The sequence below is a fragment of the Taudactylus pleione genome, unplaced genomic scaffold (assembly GCF_031769625.1).
Source record: "Taudactylus pleione unplaced genomic scaffold, aTauple2 ptg000066l, whole genome shotgun sequence".
Taxonomy (NCBI): Eukaryota; Metazoa; Chordata; class Amphibia; order Anura; family Myobatrachidae; genus Taudactylus; species Taudactylus pleione.
The window spans coordinates 28,418,448-28,440,486 of record NW_028284468.1 but is presented as its reverse complement, the minus strand read 5'-3'; the positions used below and the strand labels follow the sequence as shown (position 1 = coordinate 28,440,486).

The 22,039-nt window shown below is 40.2% G+C and overlaps 1 protein-coding gene across 3 annotated transcripts in view; it reads right to left on the bottom strand.

Moving 5' to 3' along the window:
* The window catches only part of LOC148534549 (lipopolysaccharide-induced tumor necrosis factor-alpha factor homolog), a 132,765-nt gene that overhangs the window by 80,307 nt on the left and 30,419 nt on the right, over positions 1-22,039 (bottom strand). For 2 of the 3 annotated variants that reach the window (XM_088466912.1, XM_088466913.1), the window contains exons 5-6: positions 19,680-19,806; positions 10,035-10,863 (exon numbers count right to left, since the gene is read on the bottom strand). The exons of the other annotated variant lie outside the window; for it this stretch is intronic. In XM_088466912.1, the coding sequence (XP_088323038.1) occupies positions 10,755-10,863; positions 19,680-19,806 (236 nt within the window). In that variant the 3' untranslated portion in view covers positions 10,035-10,754. Of the gene's footprint in view, positions 1-10,034; positions 10,864-19,679; positions 19,807-22,039 lie in introns of those variants that run through there. 3 annotated transcript variants of the gene reach the window in all.

Genomic DNA, 22,039 nt, shown 5'->3' with positions numbered 1-22,039 from the left:
GTCTAGATGCCGGCGGTCGGCATTGTGACCGCCAGCATCATAAACATATACCGATAAGTGCTACTGCTCAAAGCCAATTGGCTGCTATGGGCAGCTTATCTACTGGTCCACTTCTCCACTCTTATCACTGTTTGAAACATCAACCCCATATGACAAAAGGTTCACCAGAAAATCCTTTTTTTTTTTCACATCACAATATATTTTGCCTTTGTTTACAAATTACACATTTTTGGTATTGAAATGTGTTTTTTGCCTGTGTATAACTTATTTATTGTGTTTCACCTGCTATTCTGGAAGCAGACTTTTCTGTATTCAGGCAGTTGTTCAATTTTAGTGCTATTGGACACCACATGCAGCTGTTCTCTATGTACAATTCTATACAATATATGAAGCAGCGATATGCTGTAACCAAATGCAACATACATAAACAACTCTGGTTGTACAGATAAAAGCATGTCATCATATAAATTGGCGATCTTTGTGCGTGTGATGCGTTTTCAGGCTATAACCTTTTAAAAGATAAAAATCTGCTTTCCAGTCGCATGATTCTTTATGACACCATCTTTATTACTAAGCAGTGACCTTGGTTGAGGAATAGTTGTTGGGTCATGCTGTAGATATTTATGAACTTACGTCTTAAGTTCATTCTAATAATAGCAGCAAAAATAAACATTATTACTTTTATACAGTGGTGTAGGAAATATTTATAAACGGGTACAAGACATAAAATACTAACTTGCTTTTTGTTGTTAATCCTGATCAAATTACAATATAGCATAATGCTACAATTGTTACAGAAAGTATGTAATTACTGTAAACCAAAATAGGACAATCTATATTCTTAAATACTGAGCATTCTAACCTTGAATAAACATAGATACAGGGTAATCCAGAAAGTAAAGACAGTTCGTGCATTCCCCCACACAGGTCACTCATTCTTCTCTTTCTTGGTCAGATGGTCTCCCTAACTTTTTTTTCTAAGTGCTCTGAGACTGACGTGCTGTTATGGTTGTTTTTGGCGATGTTGTGTGCTGAAATAAACCCTACTATGCAAAATAACTCAGAAAGTGATAGTGGCTGAAATAAATCATCAATTAAAACAGGTTTATGGTGATGTGAGAGAGTTTTGTGAAGTGTTCAATAATGGACAAACAAGTGTACGTGATGTAGATCATCTGGGATGCCCAGCACTTGTCACAGTTTTGGGTGGGAGGTTTTTGATGATCCACCTTATAGTCTGCACCTTGCTCCAAGCGATTTTCACCTTTTCACTAAGCTTGGAAAATTATTTGGAAGTGATAAGTTGAAGCTTGCGACCAACAACTAGTTCAGTAGGCAGCAGAGTACAACAAGGGGAGCCCAAAAAGTACCAAAATAGGCTCAACAGGTGTAAAGAAAAATATTTTAACAGTGATAAACAAATGTATCTTTATCACCGCAAGAAAAATAACCAGGTGCAGCCAATAGAAATAGGTTTTCTACTGTTGAAAAAGTTTGTATCTGTATCTAAAAGCTAATAATATTTGCTTTGGTGGTGTAAAACTTTCAGCGAATCATTTTACATAGGCAGACGTTTCAACCAACAGTGTGATATTGAAATTAGCGTGCTAAGGGGCATATGTATCAAAGCTTGATGTGAGAGAAAATTGTGAAATATATATCACCAGCCAATCAGCTTCTAACTTACATTTTGCAGGCTATGTTTAAGAAATTAGTCTGGAGCTGATTGGTTGGTGATTTATATTTCATAATTTTATCTCACATTATGCTTTGATACATATGCCCCTAAAACAAGAAAGTGATAAAATAGCATGTAATTGCAGATTACAGCAATAATTGTCTGCATTAGGTCTATACTTCGTATACCATGTGTATAGCAGAAACAAATGTTTATCATGCGTGAACTGGTAAAGTAAATAAAATACAATAAATGTCCAGTTACCAATCACATATATTACAATGTCCAAGCATATATAGTACATTCCCATGACCCTCCCATACATTCTTAATTCCTACCATAGTTTCATGGCCAATCATGTAATAATGTAAATCGTGCAGCTATATAACCCCATCATCCAGATTCCAAAGTTGCTGCTGCCATTCAAAAGGTACAAAGACAGGCATTGGGCTAAGCAGGAACTATAGAATTGTGAAATGCATGGAGTACTACCATGGTAACACTGTATAACCAATGATAAAAAAAAGTTTCTCCTATACAGTGATATCAACATGTGACCATGGGACATGGAAAGTTTATAAGCCTGTTGAGCAGAAGTCTATTTTCAGAGTGGATCTTGCATGTATTTGCTCTGCTCATCCCATGGAAATAAAAAGCACTCACAACTATTGGTGAGGCAGAGTCATACAAAAACCAAATGCATCTCCACTTTTAGCTCAAGAGCATAATTTGGTTGTAATGGGGCATTCTCATGTAAGCAAAGTTTAGAATGGGCGGGTTAATGGAACTGCGGGCTATGTAGAGAAGTACATACAAGGAGAAACTTATATTCAGACAGATCTGTTGCACCAGGAATAAGGCTGGTGCAAGTGCACACACACACATTATGAGGACATGTATAAAACCAAGCTCTGTGCATGGACTGCCCAGTCCAGGTACATAGATGCATACATTACTCATATGGCTGAATATATACATTTAGCTCCATGCACATAATGCAGGAGGAAATACGACTTACTTGTTCAACTGGCAGGTAGGCAATGCTTGATAGTGTAATATCTTTGATACCAGTAAATTTGAGGTATATGCTCAATGTATATGCGTGCCATATATACACTTGATAGTTAAGCATATCAAATGATCTTTAAACATCACCCAGCAGGATTCCACAATGGGAAAACACTTTTAACACGCTCCTTCCTTCAAAACTTCAGGATGCCACAGTTTAGATTACAGCAACCTGCTGGCTGATGTTTAACAACCAGTTGATACGCTTAACTATCAATTGTATGCATATACATTGAGCCAGAGCCGTAAGTAGACTTTTTGGTGCCCTGTGCCAGAGAGAGCATTGGCGCCCCCCCTATTATTAAATAGGGATATAAGATAGTGCACTTGAAAAATGGCCATGGCCTCATGTGGAAGGGCCTTGGAAGAGATAGGGGACTCCAGGAGATTTTGGGCATAAAAGAGGAGGAAGCTACAAGTGAGAATAGTAATAAACAGGAAAACTGACAGGCCCAAACAGTGCCCCCTGCCCTGCGGTGCCCTGTGCCATGGCATTGGTCGTACTACTCTAGTTACGGCCCTGCATTGAGCATATACCTCGAATCTACTGGTATCAAAAGATATTACACTCAGGCACTTGTCCTTTTCCCCTTTTTATATTTCTAGAAACTATCCATCTTACCAAGCGGCAAATTGTAAGGACTGAGCAGCCACATATACAAAGGAGGAGCATAGTATGATTTCAGCACTCGAGGGAGGAAATGAGCTGGTTCCTCCTCTTGCACACAGACTGTTTTTGACTTTTCCTGGTGATTGGAAATACACTTTTACATATAAGAAGCAGCGCAACAATTCTATCATCGTCTCATGCATTGGTAATTATTTATTTTTATCAGAGTGAAAATGTTTTTAAAATATATGTACATCTTGTGTTCACCTCCTGATATTTCGCTTCATATACACACACACACACACACACACTGGTCCATCACATAGCCTTTAGTCACTGAACTGCTCAGATTGGATATATGCTGCACGATATACAGTAAGCAGTTGGTGCCAAAAAACATAACTGGAGAAGGATATTCCTGGATGCATTACAATATTTATTATTATTATAATTGCTATTGGATGGGATAGTTGGTAGCAGCAGGCAATACCTTGCCAAAAAGGCCATCCCATGCTAGTATGTAATCCAAAAACAGGACGTATGAAATATTTTTTATAGATCTACAAAAACAGGACACTGAATTCCATAAGATTATCAGTTGGCTAAAAAGAAGATAGCTGGAGAATGATAGGGGCTAAGCACAGCAGTAAATCCAATGTTCATGATCATTATTTGTATGTTGGGAGTGGACATTTTACCCTTGTAATGAAGCACATATAAGTCCATCAACAGTGAGTCTTCCAGTTTTTGCAATAAGAGGCTCCTATGCAAACAAATGTAGAGGTAGCAATATCTTAAATGGGAATATCTGGTGTGATCACCAGTAAGACCCATAGAAGTCACAAAGATGTACTACATGCCTTCATAGCAAAGGCTGCTGGACAGAGTGACACTTGTAGCTCAGCCATCATCTGTAAAAATAATAACAACCCAAAATAGCTCTCTCCCCCCCTCCCTGACTATCCAGTCCTCTCTAAAATTTTGGTTAAATAGTACTATAAAGAATGCAATACATTTTAAGGTATGTCAGTTTACATATATTTTTTCTCTATAACGTTATGTTGAATTCGTCCCAATTTTTAATTGCCAAACTTTCCTAGATTAGTGCACTTTACTTGTGTAGACTGGTGCAATGATCACACTCATCAACAAACCGTGAAAGACAACAAATACAATCAATGCAGAAAGCCCTACTGTATAGCTATAATATTGCATATACAGTCACCCATTTAAGAGTAAATGAACAGTTTTGTTTTATGAACATAAAAAATGTAAATCATACCAAAAATATAAGAAAAAAATGTCTAAATGCATTTCTTTAACAAATCTAGATTACAAAAAGAAAAATAATAATCCTACCTGTTACAATAAAGCACAGAGCCTTGCAGCGATCCTCTCCTGAAGTGGGGTTATGAATTATCAGAACAGTTGAACATATCAGGCCATAAAAATAGGGTGAGGCAGGTTCAAAGTTTAACCAACTAATCAAATGACGTTCTAAGCATGAAGGGGGAAACAAGGTACATTATACTATGTCTTGAGAATTTCCGCATTAATGAAGGGGATGAAAATGTGTAAATATGAAGCAAATGTTAGCTAGATATATAATTAAAGAACTCTCATTTTTCACTACTACAACTCAGACAGACTAGCACGTTATATAGTGTCTGGAACCCCAGCATTCAATAGATAAATTCTGCTTCAGTCCAACGAAGGGAGTTGGTATTTAAAAAAACATATCACCTTTTAAGAGCTGAACCCCAAGGCCCTATCTTTACAGCTCACCCTGATGGAAAGGTTTCCTGTTTTCCATCCTCCCTAGACCAGTTACGTTGTTTTTGTGCCCTAATATTACCTTAACTCCTAACCATTCTGCTTTTTCTTCAGGCAGACTGGATTGTACATTTTCAAGTTATCAAATATTTTATTGGACATTGCACGGCTTTGTCAACATTTTAGATAACTACAGCTGGGTACAAACCCGATAGATATATCTTCAGTTCGACTGATCTGCAGATAAATCTGCAGATGGTTATTCATACACACTGAACCACCATCACTGCCATCTGTCTGGAGGTCGCATCGCATCCCCCTGCCCGGCAGAATGTGCAGCAAGTGTACGGTCGGTCGTCGGACTGCACGTACACACAGCACAATGTGCAGATATATTTGACAGCCACTATGCTGCACAGAGTATAAAAACAGGGAGACTGACAGCCGTAGAGCTTCCCAGGCTTTAGAAAGGTTCTAGTGCTTTTATCACTAAAGTAAAATAATGAGTTATACCTTACAGGATTAACTGTATCTTTCCTTAAAAGTTTTGCTTTGCCTCCTCCCCTTGTGCTTTTTAATAATTAGAACCAACTGTTGCTCCTTTGTCAGCCGCGGGTTTGTAATTGTGCAGGATTGCGCACAAATGACAAATACGGCTGGCTGCAGCCCACGGTAGACAGCATGGGATGCCATAATAGCAAGGGAATGGCTTTCAATAGAAAGTGCTGCTATCACAGTCCGTACTGGCAGTCCCAGGGGGAGAAAACACCTTTCCCATGGACTTCTTGCCCACCATGTGATTAGCACGGAGCACTTCCATGGGAAGTCACTGCTACTGCTAGGCCGTCCCTGTGGGTGGCAGATTTTACTGGAAGGGGAGGAAGGGGGGCTACAAGACAAAAAAACACCAAGGTGAGCTCAGGGAGGACAGAAACCTCCCATGGAGCAGAAGGGAAATGCTGTGCTTTGAGAACATGAAACATTTCATTTCAACAAAATAACCTTGTTCCAAGATTGTGTCTTTAGCAATGTAAGTTCAATCCATTAGACCAGATGGCTGAAAACATTAAAAAATTAATTCTTGATTGTACATACATAATGTAGCTTATGCAATACATAATCATAAACTCTTAATAAATCTACTGCTTTTCTGAAACAGGAAAATTTCAGTGTTTTTTCCATGAGTCAGAGCCCTTACCTTAGCAAACATTGCAGCAGGACTCAAATTGAGTCACAGAATTACCATTAGCTGGAAGCAAATTTGTAAAGAATATGGGATAAAGTACATTTCAACATGTCAGTGCAGAAGCGATACAGATGTAGTCAAATATTCTGGCTTCAAGGTGATCTTTTATCTTTTACAAATAAAATGCTGATTGCTGGACAACTGTATGAATAAGTGCATACAAAAGGTAATTTGTCATTTACTTTTTTTTTAAACCTTTTATGTCAAAAAGGTGAATAATAATAGACATCTCATACAGTAGTTTATAAATCTCCATTAAATGTAGACTCAATGAGCATGACTGAAAGCAGCCTTACCATAAAGCACAGTCTAATTAGAAAGCCAAGAAATTCTCTGCTAGTTTTAAAACTCCCTGTGCAGGATGCATCAATGCTAAAAATGCTGTCAAACCTCTGAAAATGCTGGTTTAGGAGGTTTGACTGCATTTTCCAGCTAAGCTTTCCAGAGCTTGGACGAGATAGGCAATGCCATCTGTGATACCCCTAATTTTGGCAGTATCACTTGTGTATTATGAAGGGTAAAAATACCTTTTTGTTTATAAAAGATGTACATGTTTTATTGTAATTATGAATTAATGTTCTTTCAAAACTGTAACAAGTACATGCCTCGTTGTGTGCCAACAGACTGTCCCTATTTCCCCTGGGATTATGGCCTGCTTTACCGGCCTGGGACAACTGCTAATAGTGGGGCACAAGGCAAGAACTCCCCCTCAATTCTTGAGGGAGAGCCCAGCATGTCCTGGAGCCCGGAGCAGTGCTTCAGCACGCGGGACCGGAGCCGCCTTGTGTAGGAGATCCGGAGGGATGATATAAAAGGGGCTACCTGATGGACCGTTGGGAGTCCTGTGGTGCGGAGAAAGAGTAGCGGAGCTACGCCAGAGCATTTACCTGAGGGGCTGTGGCAGGGCCGTAACTAGGGTAGTGCGGCTTGTGCCATGGCACGGGGCACTGCAGGGGGCACTGTTCAGACCTGTCAATTTTCTGTTTATCATCAGTCTCACTTGTAGATTCCTCTTATTTCATCCCAAACATCTCCTGGCCTCCGCTATCTCTTCCCGGGCCCTTCTCCATGAGGCCATTCTGCTTTTTCGGGTTATTTATATCCCTATTTGAAAATGGGGGGGCACCATTGCGCTCTCTCGCACAGGGAACCAAAAAGTCTAGTTACGGCTCTGGGCTGCACTGAACGGGCAGCAGCAGCCGGCTGTCTGGAACAGTGGAGACTTCCTATGAGCCGCAGGAGGAAGCAGGTCTGCCTGGCCAAGAGGAGGGTCAGGGGCAGTGGCCAAGTATGGAGGCTGGGACCTGAATGGAGGAGCTGGCTGGAAGGGGCGGTAATTGCCCTAAGGAGAGAGACAGAGGTCTGTAACCAATGACAAGCACAAGTAGCGCTCCGCATTACTACAGTGTCATCCAGCTGACAGCCTACAGCAGCTAATGCAAGGGACTTAGTCATTTAACACATTATTATACCCGATACCCGTGTAGCGGCCCCATGGACAGGAAAGATAAACAGTAGGAGCAGCCTGTTTCACCTCAGAAAGTGACAGATTCAGGTTATAACCCAATCTGCAATTAATTTATTGGGACAGTGTTCCAGTTATAATCAGTTGCTGAAAATTAGCAGGAGGCTTTGTTATTAAATGGAAACCCCTACATGTAGGATGGGGATGTAGTCATTGCGGCCGCCAGTCACAATCCCGATATTGGAATGCCGGCTAGGGATTTAGGATAGGTGTCGAAATACAGACACCTATCATAATACCGATGCCGGAATGCCAAAGATGCTATCCCGAACAAAGGTAAGTCTGGGGCACCCTTAGCGTTAGATTCGGGGGGGCGGGAGGGTTATGATTAGGGAGTCTAGTGGGGTTAGGATTTGGGGGGGTGGCTAAGGTTAGGCACCCCTAGGTGGGAGGGTATGGTTTAGGCACACCCCCCGGGAGGGTTAGGGAGCGGTAAGGGGGGGTTATTGTTAAGGACTCCCGGGGGTAGGTTAGGGTTAGACACTAGGGGGAGGTTAGGGTACTTACCTGCCCCAGTCAGGATCTAATTCCTGTCAGGCATCCGCCACCGGCATTTCAATCCCATTCCTCTTATTTGGACTCTGCAGGTCCTTATAGGAGCAACATTATCAGTTTAGCAATACAATACTGATTAATCCAATGTTTAAAGTAAATTACAGGACAGCCTGCATTATACCACTGATTGTAACAGCTTTACTCACTGTTCAGAAGGAAACAGACAAGCAGAGATAGAAACAATTAGCAACTCAGTTGCTCTATTTGAAACATTCACTGGTACTGCTACAAATGTTGCCAGATCCCCTCTATTTGGCCAACAGCACAGGACAGGATTAAACTGGGTAACACTTAGTAGTGCAGAATTATGAATAGAGCTAGGAAACTGCTTCAGTGAATTCCTAAGGAGCCAGTAAGCCAAGTTACTCATGGTCATTCATGTTTTCCAGAGGAAAGTAAGTTCGCCAAGTCAACACTTGTTGGCCAATTTTCTCTGTATAGGTGGTGCACAACTAGTAAACTATATTGACTTTTGAGTTTTCATAACACTTATGTTATAATATACAGATACTTATATGATATTTAGTTAAAGTATAATTGTACTTCTTTATTGTTCTGACCTAACACGCTTCATTCTTAGACAAACAGCCCGGAGGCAGAGCAGTTCCAGCAAAATAAAGTATTCCTGGGTCATGTGTAATCTCTCCATATTGCATAGTTTTGGCATGTATCATATGTAATATATTAAGTGAAATATTGTTGTCGATATTCTGATTACCTCCTTTGTACTTATTACTGTTAAATAAAGTACAAGAGTTTATGGTACCAATTGGCCTGATAGATATTGTATGATGATCAGAGTGCTTTCTCTTCTGTTACAAGAGAATCAGAGGAGGAGTGTTCCTGAAAGAGATCCCACTTAGTATGGTAAGACACCAGACATCTTCAGTGTTAAGTGTAGGGTGTCACACATCTATAGTTTTTTTCTGTTAAATTCCCCTAGAGGGATCCCTGCATCTTGATCATGCGCAGAGGGACTCTCGACCACACCACAAAGGACAGATCATATCAGAAGAGCTGTCCTTTGCTTAAATATTCATGCATACAACATTACTAAAGACCAGTATGCATGCGACCATTGGAAGGATGCATCGCATCAAAAAAGCGATGCTTGATGCATCCCGTACCCTCTCTCTATAGCAGGGTTTCTCAAACCCAATCCTCATGGAACCCTAACAGTTCATGTTTTCCAAATCATCTAGCTAGAGCACAGGTGTGTTCACCAACTAACACAATAGATCTACAGCTGATAGTAATTAATCCTATGGATACCTTGAATACATTCACTGTTAGGGTTCTATAAGGACCAAGTTTAAGGAAGACTGCTTTACAGTGTTGAAGTTGACATACTTACATTCAGCCAAGTAGGACTGACCTTCTTGACCCAGCCACAGAGCACACAAGGTGACTAAATAAACCACTATAATAGGAGGAGCAGTATTTATAGATGTCAGAGGATGGATAATTCTAATAGTAGAAACTAATGTATAATTATTTGCACAAAAAAAAGGTCAGTTTCCTGAAATGGACATACATGAGACACCTTTGTGTGTGTATGCTAATACATCAGAACAGAACATTTCTTGCGGTATCTCTCTTTTATTCTGTAACCAGCAAATGGTAAATATGCAGTACAAACAAGGTAAATGAAAAATCATTCATAAAAAAGGTAAATCTCACCTTTACATAGTAAAGTGTATTTTCTACAATATTAAGTGCTGATAAACAAATATAACGCATAAATACTAAGACTAGATAAATGCCGTATGCTATAAAACACAACACATACTGTATAGCAAAAGTAAATCACATTTACAGTAAATGAGGTGACAAAGGCATTTAAGCTATGACTGGAGAAGGGTAAAATAACACAACATACATTAACAGACTATATCTATGTGCCTCTTTAAGAGCACAATTTGTGCTGAGTTTTAAGAAAGAGGTGACCTAAAGTTGTGTGATTTATTTACATCTGTTCTCACCCAGATTAATGATGCGCCCATGTCTACAAACACTTATATGTGGACTGTCTCATAATTATGTGGCAAAACAACCAATGTGAACGAAACAGTCTACACCATACTATGGTACAAACACAGACTGAGTTATTATTCCCAATTAAGGAGAACAGGCCAGATTTGTAGAACCCTGTTCTTTAGAGCTAACATTTTGTATCAGGTAGTGATATTATGACCTTCATTATATTATGAGGCTTGTGTTTATAATCTGTACAAGAATGCATAAAAAAACACTTCATTTCAGTCATTGAGCCTGTTCTCAGTTCTCCAATACAAGTGAATTACATTCTTTTGTACTTATAGATAAGACAGTTACAACGAGGGCAAAAGTGGTTCACATCTTTTGTGCGGTTCATACAGAAGGGAATGAAGCAACATCCAGCTATGAACCTAGAGAAGAATCAAATTGAAATCCTGGTTATAAATGATCATTATTTGAATAAATTAGTACCGCAAGAAAAATCCTCTCTTATCCCTTCTGAATGTATATCTTTCCATACAATTGCGCAATAGAAACAAATGTAGCCATGTGCAAAGATGTAGAGGAACAACATGTGCAAACTTCCACAGAATATTCGCCACACTTCACTTCTCTTTTGACCTTGTGTGTCCCCAGGGCAACCCCAACTCCACCACACAGCAGAGTGAGCTCACCGTATTCTCTCCAGCTTTAGTCAACTAAATTTTGCAAAATGGATTTATAAATACAGTGCAGACAGTGCCATAACTAGGGGTGGGTGCCCAGGGACAAGGATTTGGCACTGTTGCTGCCCTGAAACACCTGTATTTGGTATGCAGGGTGCATGGAACAGCACTCTGCAGCCTTAAAGAAGCAGTCTGGAGCATACTGAGGAAGCTCTGGATGCTCATCGTCTCTTTGGTCCTATAGGCCCGTTCCCTCTCATTATGATGTCATAAGGTTACATTTGGAGGCAGACACATTTTATACTTCTAAAGCGCTCAGTGTAAAGTTATATATTCTATGGAATGATGAAGTAAAAGCAGAACTGTAAAAATATATCACTGCATTTTTGCTTTATGTAGACATATGCCATGAAAAGTGCTCCATTTTTAACCCCTTCTTATTTCGGATTACACCAGAATACCTGGACAAACCAAGATCATCATAAAATGATCTGCAGTATTTACATCTAGAATATATTCAGCAGTTTAAGCAGAAAATCACATCTATTGTGGGGTTTAAAGCTCAGTTTATTTAAGAAAGTTGTATAAATTAAATAACAGTGCCTGACAACAGTCTATAGCTGGTCAATAAGGAACATTAGCAGATAAGGAAATTGGGGATCAAGAGGAGCCATTAGGTGACTATTATGCAAGTTATTACTTCCAGTCATGTGTTTAAAACTTACAGACTTTATAACCATTAACAGACAGACACAGACTGACTTATGCTGGCCATACACGCTACAATTATCGGGACGATCCGCCCGATATCGGCGGATCACCGCGATAATTGGAGCGTGTGGGGGGGCGACCAAGGGTTAAATATTGCTCAGTCGGGAATGCTGGATTGTCCAGCATGCCCGTCCGATGCAATATTTCCCGTTAAACTGTTGGCCGCATCGGGAAGTGTATGCCCAGCGTGGCCGACAGACAGACATTTCCTGTGTTCCTTCCTACGGAAGGAACAGGGAAATGTCTCCTCCCCCGGGGGCGGAGCGTGGATGTCTGCCGAATACACTGTGAGAGAAATCTCGCAGTGTATGTTGGCGACTTCTGCGGCTGGCAGCCGGCCAGATAAAACGTCTGTCGGTCTGACAGACATTTTATCTGGTAGTGCATGCCCAGCAATAGGAACGTAATCACCTGACAGATCAGCCAACAACTCTTTCACATGGAGATAAACATTGCACAGTTATAAATGCAGTACAATTAACTATTATCATGAAAGCATACATGCATGTACTGTGTGATATGCGCACACTGGATTGGGTACGGGATGCTGATGCTCGGGATCCTGGTGGTCATAATATTGACGCCGGCATCCAGATCAGGTTAGAATGGCTCAACAGAAAAAAAAAATATATATAAATATATATATATATATATATATATATATACATACACACATATATACACACATACACACACACACACTCCACTCAACCCAATGATGCAGCAGCGTGCCCAGGTGCCCCTCCAAGTAAAACTAGTGTATAGTCGACAATGACGGTCGGGCTCTCCAGGTCTCAATACTCAAAAAAGTAACGACAAGCTACAGCAGTAAAGTCAACGCGTCAGAGCTCAACGCTCTTTTATCAAGACGGTTAAAGAAATACAGAATATATATATATATATATATATATATATATATATATATATGTTCAATCCACGTCAGCTTGTCTGGAGTCCCGATGATGTCATAGGCGTGCCTCACGCCGATGGTTGGTGACTCACTAGGGGGCGTGGTGGTGATGAATACCATCACCAAGGAAACTAATGGGTATGGAACATAAACAGGCATCACATGACACAAAGGCAGAGAGCACACAAGGATAACTGGCAGCAAACATCATGAGCGGCTAAAAACACATAACTATGTAACTGTGCAGAACCCAGTGACAATATAATAAACCTAATCAAATGGTAACTGGCTGTATAATTACATCACTATACATGTCACTAAATGGTCATGCTGCAGTGGTGACTGAACAGATAGAAAAAATAAAATCAATAATAATAATAAATGACGGAGGCTCTGTACAAAAACAACTCTTATGCAGTAGCACCTAGTGAATGAAAACTGGTCCTACATAAAGGACCATGTAAAGTCATACATCTAATAACTAATGATAAACTGAGAACTAAAAGGGTCTCATACAAAAATGGAGAGAATCAGATGAGAGTATTAGAGAAAACAACATCTCACTAAGGCCCCCTGGGTGCACTGTTTGCAGTGTGTTGATCCCATAGGCTTCTTTCTGCAGTAGCGACTGATCTCTATCTCCCCCTTTACAATTTGGGGGTACCTAGTCAATCATTTTGTATCTGATCGTAGATACACCATACTGGTGGTCTCTGAAGTGTTTCACTACTGGTTGATCCGAACCTTTACCATCGATGGCTGCCCTAATATTAGAACGGTGCAGGGCCATTCTCTCCTTCATTTGTCTGGATGTCTTTCCAATGTAAAACATGCCATAAGGGCACCTGATGAAGTACAACACATACTGGCTAGAGCATGTAAAGTGGTTACTTTATTAAACATTTCTTGCTGGATCATGGATGAAAAAAAGCATTGCCGGTTTCTAGGAAGCTGCAAGTAATGCATTTGCAGTTTCTGGCTTGGCGAGACAAAAAACGAGTACCGTAGTTTATGGTTTCACATGTTGACTAATGTCATTATGTACTACAATGTCTAATGTTTTTGCCCCTCTTGAAAGATGGTAAAAAGGTAGAACCTTGTAAAGAAGGCAATTTGGGGTCATTAGCAATTATAGGCCAGATGTTTCTAGCGGTACACACCAATTGTGAACTAGCAGTCATGTATTGTTGAGTCCAGACTATTTTATGCACTTTGGATTTTCGTCCTGTCAATATTAGTGATCTGGATACTAATAGTACTTTTTCTTTAGCTTTCTTGAGGGTGCTGTAGTGGTACCCCCGGGACATATCAATCTGGGTGATAGCATCGTCTCGGTCACTACAAATTCTCAAAATTGTGAGTATGGGAGTCCCCATTTCAATGACGGTGGATGATGACTACCTGCTTGTAATACAGTGTTATGGTCAGTTGGTTTGAAGAACATTGAAGTACTGCACATTCAGTTCAGATTAATAGTAACGTCCAAAAAGTGTACAGAATTGTAACTACATTCATATGTTAATTTAAATTGGGTGTTCTTTATTGTTTAAGTCTGATCAGTTGTATAAATCATTCTTGAGGGCCAGACCATAAAAGGAAATTGTCATCTATATACCGTGAATATCCATCCAATGATATGTTTAGCAATGTTGGCATCAGAGAAATAGCAATCTTCTTCTACATGGAACATGTATATATTTGTAAAGCTCGGTGCCACACATGAGCCCATGGCGCATCCTGAGAGTTGAATGTAAATCTTCCCATCGAATAAAAAAATTGTTTCTACTCAACTTGCGTTCCAAGAGTGATGTAAAGAAATCAATGTCTGGACCTGTGTACAGCTCATTACCGCTAATGAATCTACTAATCTGACAGTGAAACACCATGGAGGTAATAATTCACTTCGTTTCTTTAAACGGGACAACTGTGTTATAAGCTGTTTTGTAGTATCATCTCCAGAGGTATCCTGTAAATTGGCTTCAAATAAAATAGTCTCTGCTTCAGTGTCTGTAAATAAAAAAAAAGGAAGGCCAAGAAAGATATACCCCAGGAAGATGATGTCTTCAATTTGTCAACTCGTGTGTTAACCACTGATTAAATCAAAGTCTTCAACAAAGGTTTATCCTTTGTCCCCACCTGCCTTCTGGATATTTTCCAAAATAAAACGGATTTAAGTTTGATTGCAGACTCAAATGAAAAGAACATTTTGGCCCAGCAATGACACTTACCAGTGGTATTCCGGTGCGTAAAAAAAAAAAAATCTACATTCATTCCACATTCCTCTAATTTGAGCATCAAGTGTTTCACCAACCACATGGACAATATATCGAATTACACTCCATTGGAGCATTCCATCCAATGCAATTTATCACATAGTGAAACACTAGCCCTACAACAGCTTGGCAGTTACACAGATATCACAATTCGCCCGCCGATAAAGGCGGGGGAATTGTGGCACAGGATTTGTCATCATACAAAACTGAAATATACCGTCAATTATCCGATCATTCAGTCTACGAGTTGATGAATGAAGATCCGACCAACCGATTTCAAACAGAATGGTTTGACTTATTGAACCAGGCAGTAGATAATATGGTCATAACTGCTAATACCAGAGATGCTTTGATACAAGATGGTCCCAAAATACCGGTACTATATACCATCCCTAAATTGCATAAGGATGCTAACTGCCCTCCAGGCAGACCTATCATCGCTGCTAGAGATTCATTATAGTACAGGATCTCACAATTCCTGGACTATTCCCTACAGCCGTTGCTTATCACTAAATCATCTTTTCTCAAAGATACCACAGCATTTATCCTTAGACTACAGAATCTTTCACCTCTACTTCTCGTCATCTGATGTGTACAATTGACGTCTCCAGTTTGTATACGAGTATTCCCCATAGTGAAGGTATTGAGGCCACCCGTAGATTCATTAGCGGTAATGAGCTTTACATAGGTCCAGATGTTGATTTCTTTACATCACTCTTGGAACGCACATTGAGTAGAAACTATTTTTTATTCGATGAGAAGATTTACATTCAATGCTCAGGATGTGCCATGGGCTCATGTGTGGCACCGAGCTTTGCCAATATATACATGTTCCATGTAGAAGATTATTTATTTTTCTCTGATCCCAACATTGCTAAACATATCATTGGATATTCACGGTATATAGATGACATTTTCCTTTTATGGTCTGGCCCCCAGGAAAGATTTATACAACTGATCACAGACTTAAACAATAAAGAACAGCCGGTTAACATATGAATGTAGTTATGATTGTGTACACTTTTTGGACGTTACTATTAATCTGAATGTGCTGAATACTTCAATGTTCTTCAAACCAACCAACCGTAACATGGTATTACAAGCAGGTAGTCATCATTGACAGTCATTGAAATGGGGACTCCCATACTCACAATTTTGAGAATTTGTAGTGACAGACGAGATGATGCCATCACCCAGATTGATTACATGTCCCGTAAATTTCTTAAACGGGGGTACCACTACAGCACCCTCAAGAAAGCTAAAGAAAAAGTACTATTAGTACCCAGATCACAAGCCCCAATATTGACAGGACCAAAATCCAAAGAGAATAAAATAGTCTGGACTCAACAATACACGACAGCTAGTTCACAATTGATGTGTACCGCTAGAAACATCTGGCCTATCATTGCTAATGACCCCAAATTGCCTTCTTTACAAGGATCTACCTTTTTACCGTCTTTCAAGAGGGGCAAAACATTAAAGACATTGTAGTACATAATGACAGTAGTCATCATTTCAAACCATCAACTACTCAATTTTTGTCTCACCAAGCCAGAAACTACAATGCATTGGATGCATTACTTGCAGCTTCCTAGAAACTGGCAATGCTTGTTTCCATCCACGATCTGGCAAGAAATGTTTAATCAAGTATCCACTTACATGCTGTAGCCAGTATGTGGTGTACTTCATAAGGTGCCCTTGTGTCATGATTTACATTGGAAAGACTTCCAGACAAATGAAGGAGAGAATGGCCCTGCACCATTCTAATATTAGGGCAGCCATCGATGGTAAAGGTTCGGATTAACCAGTAGCGAAACACTTCAGAGACCACCAGCATGGTGTATCTATGATCAGATACAAAATGATTTACTGGGTACCCCCAAATTGTAAAAGGGGGAGATAGAGATCAGTCGCTACTGCAGAAAGAAGCCTACTGGATCCACACACTGCAAACAGTGCACCCAGGGGGCCTTAATGAGAAGTTGTTTTCTCTAATACTCTCATCTGATTCTCTCCATTTTTGTATGAGACCCTTTTAGTTCTCAGTTAGTTGATCATTAGTTATTAGACATATGCCCTTACATGATCCTTTATGTAGGACCAGTTTTCATTCACTAGGTGCTACTGCATGAGAGTCATTTTTGTACAGAGCCTCCATCATTATTGATTTATTTTTTCTATCTGTTCAGTCACCACTGCAGCATGACCATTTAGTGACATGTATAGCGATGTAATTATACAGGCTGTTACCTTTGCTTAGGTTTATTATGATATTGTCACTGGGTTCTGCACAGTGTTACATTGTTATGTGTTTTTAGCCGCTCATCATATGTTTGCTGCCAGTTATCCTTGTTCGCTCTCTCTGCCTTTATGATGTGTCATGTGATGCCTATGGTTTATGTTCCCTCCCCTTAGTTTCCTTGGTGATAGTATTAGTTACTTCCACGCCCTCTAGCGAGTCACAGACCGCCGGCATGAGGCACGCCTATGACGTCATCGGGACTCAGACGGGCTGACGTGGATTGAGCACTTGGGTGTTTCTGATACAGGTATGTTTATGTATGTGATGTATTGCATTTTTTTAACAGTCTTGATAAAAGAGCGTTGACTTTATTACTGTAGCTTGTCGTTACTTTTTTGAGTACTGAGACCTGGAGTGCCATCCATAATTGTCTGAATAAATTATTATATATATCTCTATCTGACAATGATATAATCAGACAATATATTCACAACACTTCACTTTTCCACATTTTGTTATGTTAAAAGCCTTATTCCAAAATGGAATACATTAATTTTTGTCCTCAAAATTCTGCACACAATACCCCATAATGACAACGTGTAAAAAATTTTTTTGAGATCTTTGCAAATTTAATAAAAAAAAAAAAATTAAAAAAAACCCCACTAAAAAAATAAATAAAAAAAATCACATTTACATAAGTATTCACAGCCTTTGCCATGAAGCTCAAAATTGAGCTCGGGTGCATCCTATTTCCACTGATCATCCTTAAGATTATCCTACAGCTTAATTGGAGTCCACCTGTGGTAAATTCAGTTGATTGGACATTATTTTGAAAGGCATCCACCTGTCTATATATAAGGTCCAACACTTGACAGTGCATGTCAGAGCACAAACCAAGCATGAAGTCCAAGGAATTGTCTGTAGACCTCCGAGACAGGATTGTCTCAAGGCACAAATCTGGGGAAGGGTAGAGAAAAATATTTGCTGCTTTGAAGGTCCCAATGAGCACAGTGGCCTCCATCATCCGTAAATGGAAGAAGTTCGGAACCAACAGGACTCTTCCAAGAGTTGGCCGGCCGTCTAAACTGAGCGATCATGGGAGAAGGGCCCTAGTCAGGGAAGTGACCAAGAACCCAATGATCACTCTATCAGAGCTACAGCTTTCCTCTGTAGAGAGAGGAGAACCTTCCAGAAGGACAACCATCTCTGCAGCAATCCACCAATCAGGCCTGTATGGTAGAGTGACCAGACTGAAGCCACTCCTTAGTAAAAATCACATGGCAGCCCTCCTGGAATTTGCCAAAATGCACTTGAAGGACTCTCAGACCATGAGAGACAAAGATTGAACTCTTTGGCATGAATGCGAGGTGTTAATGTTTGGAGGAAACCAGGCACCGCACATCACCAAGCAAATACCATCCCTAGAGTGAAGCATGGTGGTGTCAGCATCATGCTTTAGGGATGTTTTTCAGCGGTAGGAACTGGGAGACTAGTCAGGATAGAGGGAAAGATGAATGCAGCAAGGTACAGAGACATCCTTGATGAAAACCTGCTCCAGAGCGCTCTTGACCTCAGACTGGGGCGCCGGTTCAACTTTCAACAAGACAACGACCCTAAACACACAGCCAAGATATCAAAGGAGTGGCTTCTGGACAACTCTGTGAATGTCTTTGAGTGGCCCAGCCAGAGCCCAGACTTGAATCAAATTGAACATCTCTGGAGAGATCTGAAAATTTCTGTGCCCCAACGCTTCCCATCCAACCTGATGGAGCTTGGAGGTGCTGCAAAGAGGAATGGGCAAAACTGCCCATATATAGGTGTGCCAATATTGTGGCATCATATTCAAATATACTTGAGGCTGTAATTGCTGCCAAAGGTGCATCAACAAAGTATTGAGCAAAGGTTGTGAATACTTACTGCATGTACATGTGATTTCTAAGCTGTAAGAAAATCTTAAGGATGATCAGTGGAAATAGGATGCACCCTAGCTCAATTTTGAGCTTCATGGCAAAGGCTGTGAATACTTATATGAATGTGATTTCTTTAGTGGGGATTTTTTTTTTTTTTTAAATTTGCAAAAAAAAAAAAAAAAAAAAAAAAAATCTAAAAAATTTTTTTTACACGTCGTCATTATGGGGTATTGTGTGCAGAATTTTGAGGACAAAAATGAATCCATTCCATTTTGGAATAAGGCTGTAACAACAAAATGTGGAAAAATGAAGCATTGTGAATACTTTCCGAATGCACTCTGTGTGTATGTATGTATGTATGTATGTATATATATATATATATATACATACTCTTTTTTTCTTTTGAACAGCGTCATACTCTATACAGTATCCAAAAGTCTAGCAAATATACATACCCCAAAAACATAATGCCTGCACATAAAAGCCAGGTAAGAAGTCCAGAACGAAAGGCCACCCTAGTTACAACATTCTGATGGCAGAACGGACATGTTGTGGCACCAGGCAAATCAAACAGAATTCCACCTATTAAAAAAGAAAAAATGTAGAAGTGCAGAATGTATAGAAGAAAAATCTCAGTTGATATGTAACATTGATTTATTGCAAATTATTTTTTTCCCACATGATACACTGAAATTCATTATTACAGTTATACATTATACCAAGGTTTAGGCGGAGGAAGTGACTAAAGCCAGAAGAGATTGCCCAGCTATGAGAGAAAGCAGACGTGCTACCTTTCAGGTTCAGAGTGGTACAAATCATAAAAAGGATTGGAATCTGGGTTTTCTCCTGACTCATTGACCAACTACCTGTTTGTGTGGACCCTGGTCAGTGTTTCTTTAAAGATTTTACAAGTATTTGGCTTTTTTTATTCTGGCCCATGGGCACCTCTCCGGTGTCTGTCCAGGCTAGCGCTGAGATCCACTCATGCTGTGCATCACTCCCAGATGGCACAGAGGTCCACTCACGCTGCACATTGCTCCCGGCTGGTACTGATGTCTGTGCTGCTCCTGCCTAGTCTGCTCAGTGTCCTGTCACTGAGCATGGAGATGGCTCTCCACAGCCCCTTGTTCACAGTGTGTCTTCCCAGCATGATTGACACACAAGCTGCACACCAGAGAATAGGCGCAGCCATGTTGGACTCTTTCACCTGATGCTCTTCCTCCACTTAGAGCGCTGCTCCCAGACCAGCTGATCACAGCATCCAATACCTGGAGATCCTCTCCTATAAATTCCATTTCCTGACGGGCCTCTGTTGCCAGTACAATGCTGCTTCTGCTGAAGTTACAGCTCTGTGCTGAGCTCCCAGGTACTCTGTATCTGTTTGGTCCCAGTCCATTATATTCCAGTTCCAAGTCTGGTTATCGAGTCTCCTATTCTATCTAACATTCCAGTCTGGTTTTACCACAGAGAATTGTTAAAATTAACCTTTATCGTTTCAAGCTGATACCTCCAACCATCGGTCCCAAACCGATCCAGTACTGCAATTCATCAACATCGGTCTCAAACCGATCAAGTTCTTCAATTCATCATCATTGGTCCTAATTCGATTCTACCCATCTTTTCAGTATTATATATCCAGTTCCCATTTAAACCAGCTTTTCAATAAAAAGACATTTACTTTACTGTCCTCGCCTTCATCATAGTTCACGTCACCTGGCTGGTTTTTACAGTGCACGCAGTAGGGTATGGTCAGCAACAAGCGCTGCAATCGCATCCGATGGCACCGATGGTTGTATAGACTTCCTGGAGACGACGTCCGCAAGTGGGTGTCTTTAGACTAGCTGGTGGGCATCTGCATACACAAAGCGATCACACGCCAAGACATAGAGGGTGTGCTAATGACTTGCAAACGCCTGCCCTGCTGAATTTGCATATGCATCGGGCGTGCGAACACAAAAAGCAAGGGGTCTGAATCAGGTCCTATGTCCCGGGTCAGATCATACAATGTTCTCTGTAGAACTTGACACTAGCGCCTCTCTTAGCCCTGCCTCACTTAATAAATCATTGCTTCTGAAACCCGATTTAGTAACAGAAACTGGGGAGGCTATAGAATAATTTTATACTCTTCGCATCATTCCCTGGACCTTTCCCCTCCCATAAAATGGGAGGGGTTTAAAACCACTTTAGATGGTCACTTAATATAGGTGATCTGTGGTTCTGATCATCTTGCCTTAAATAACAGTATCAATTGAATTGATTCAAGAGGGTCATCTATTCTGACAATGTCACCTGCCTCTAATTAATGTTTGCACCTTTTGGAGCTTTTCGTATAAAAACTCAGCAATCCAGATGTATCTGATATCAGAGTTGGTCCCTGCGAAAACAATATTTTGCTACATACTGATGACCTTTTATTAACAATGACCAACCTCAATAATAAGTAATGACTCTAAATAGAGCACTCAGAGTTAGGGAGCAGAGAGAATCAAACTCATTTCAGGTGGTGGAAACTAGAGATGTGCAGTTCGGCTTTCCTGAAAACCAAACACACACGAACTTTGGAGTTCCAAGCCAAATCAAGCCCCGGCTCCAATCACTTTTGTGGTTTCGAGTAGAACAGGGTCCTGGTTTGGTTCTGCAGTAAGTTTGGAACTCAGATTAAAAAAAACAAGTCTCGGGTTCTGGATTGCATATAAACAACAGGTCTAATTGACGGATTTTAGATATTTTTATCAATTTTAAAGAAATCCAAAAAGCAAAACCAAATCCTTACAAAAAAAAACAAAAACAAAAAAAAAACACCACACTTGAGGGT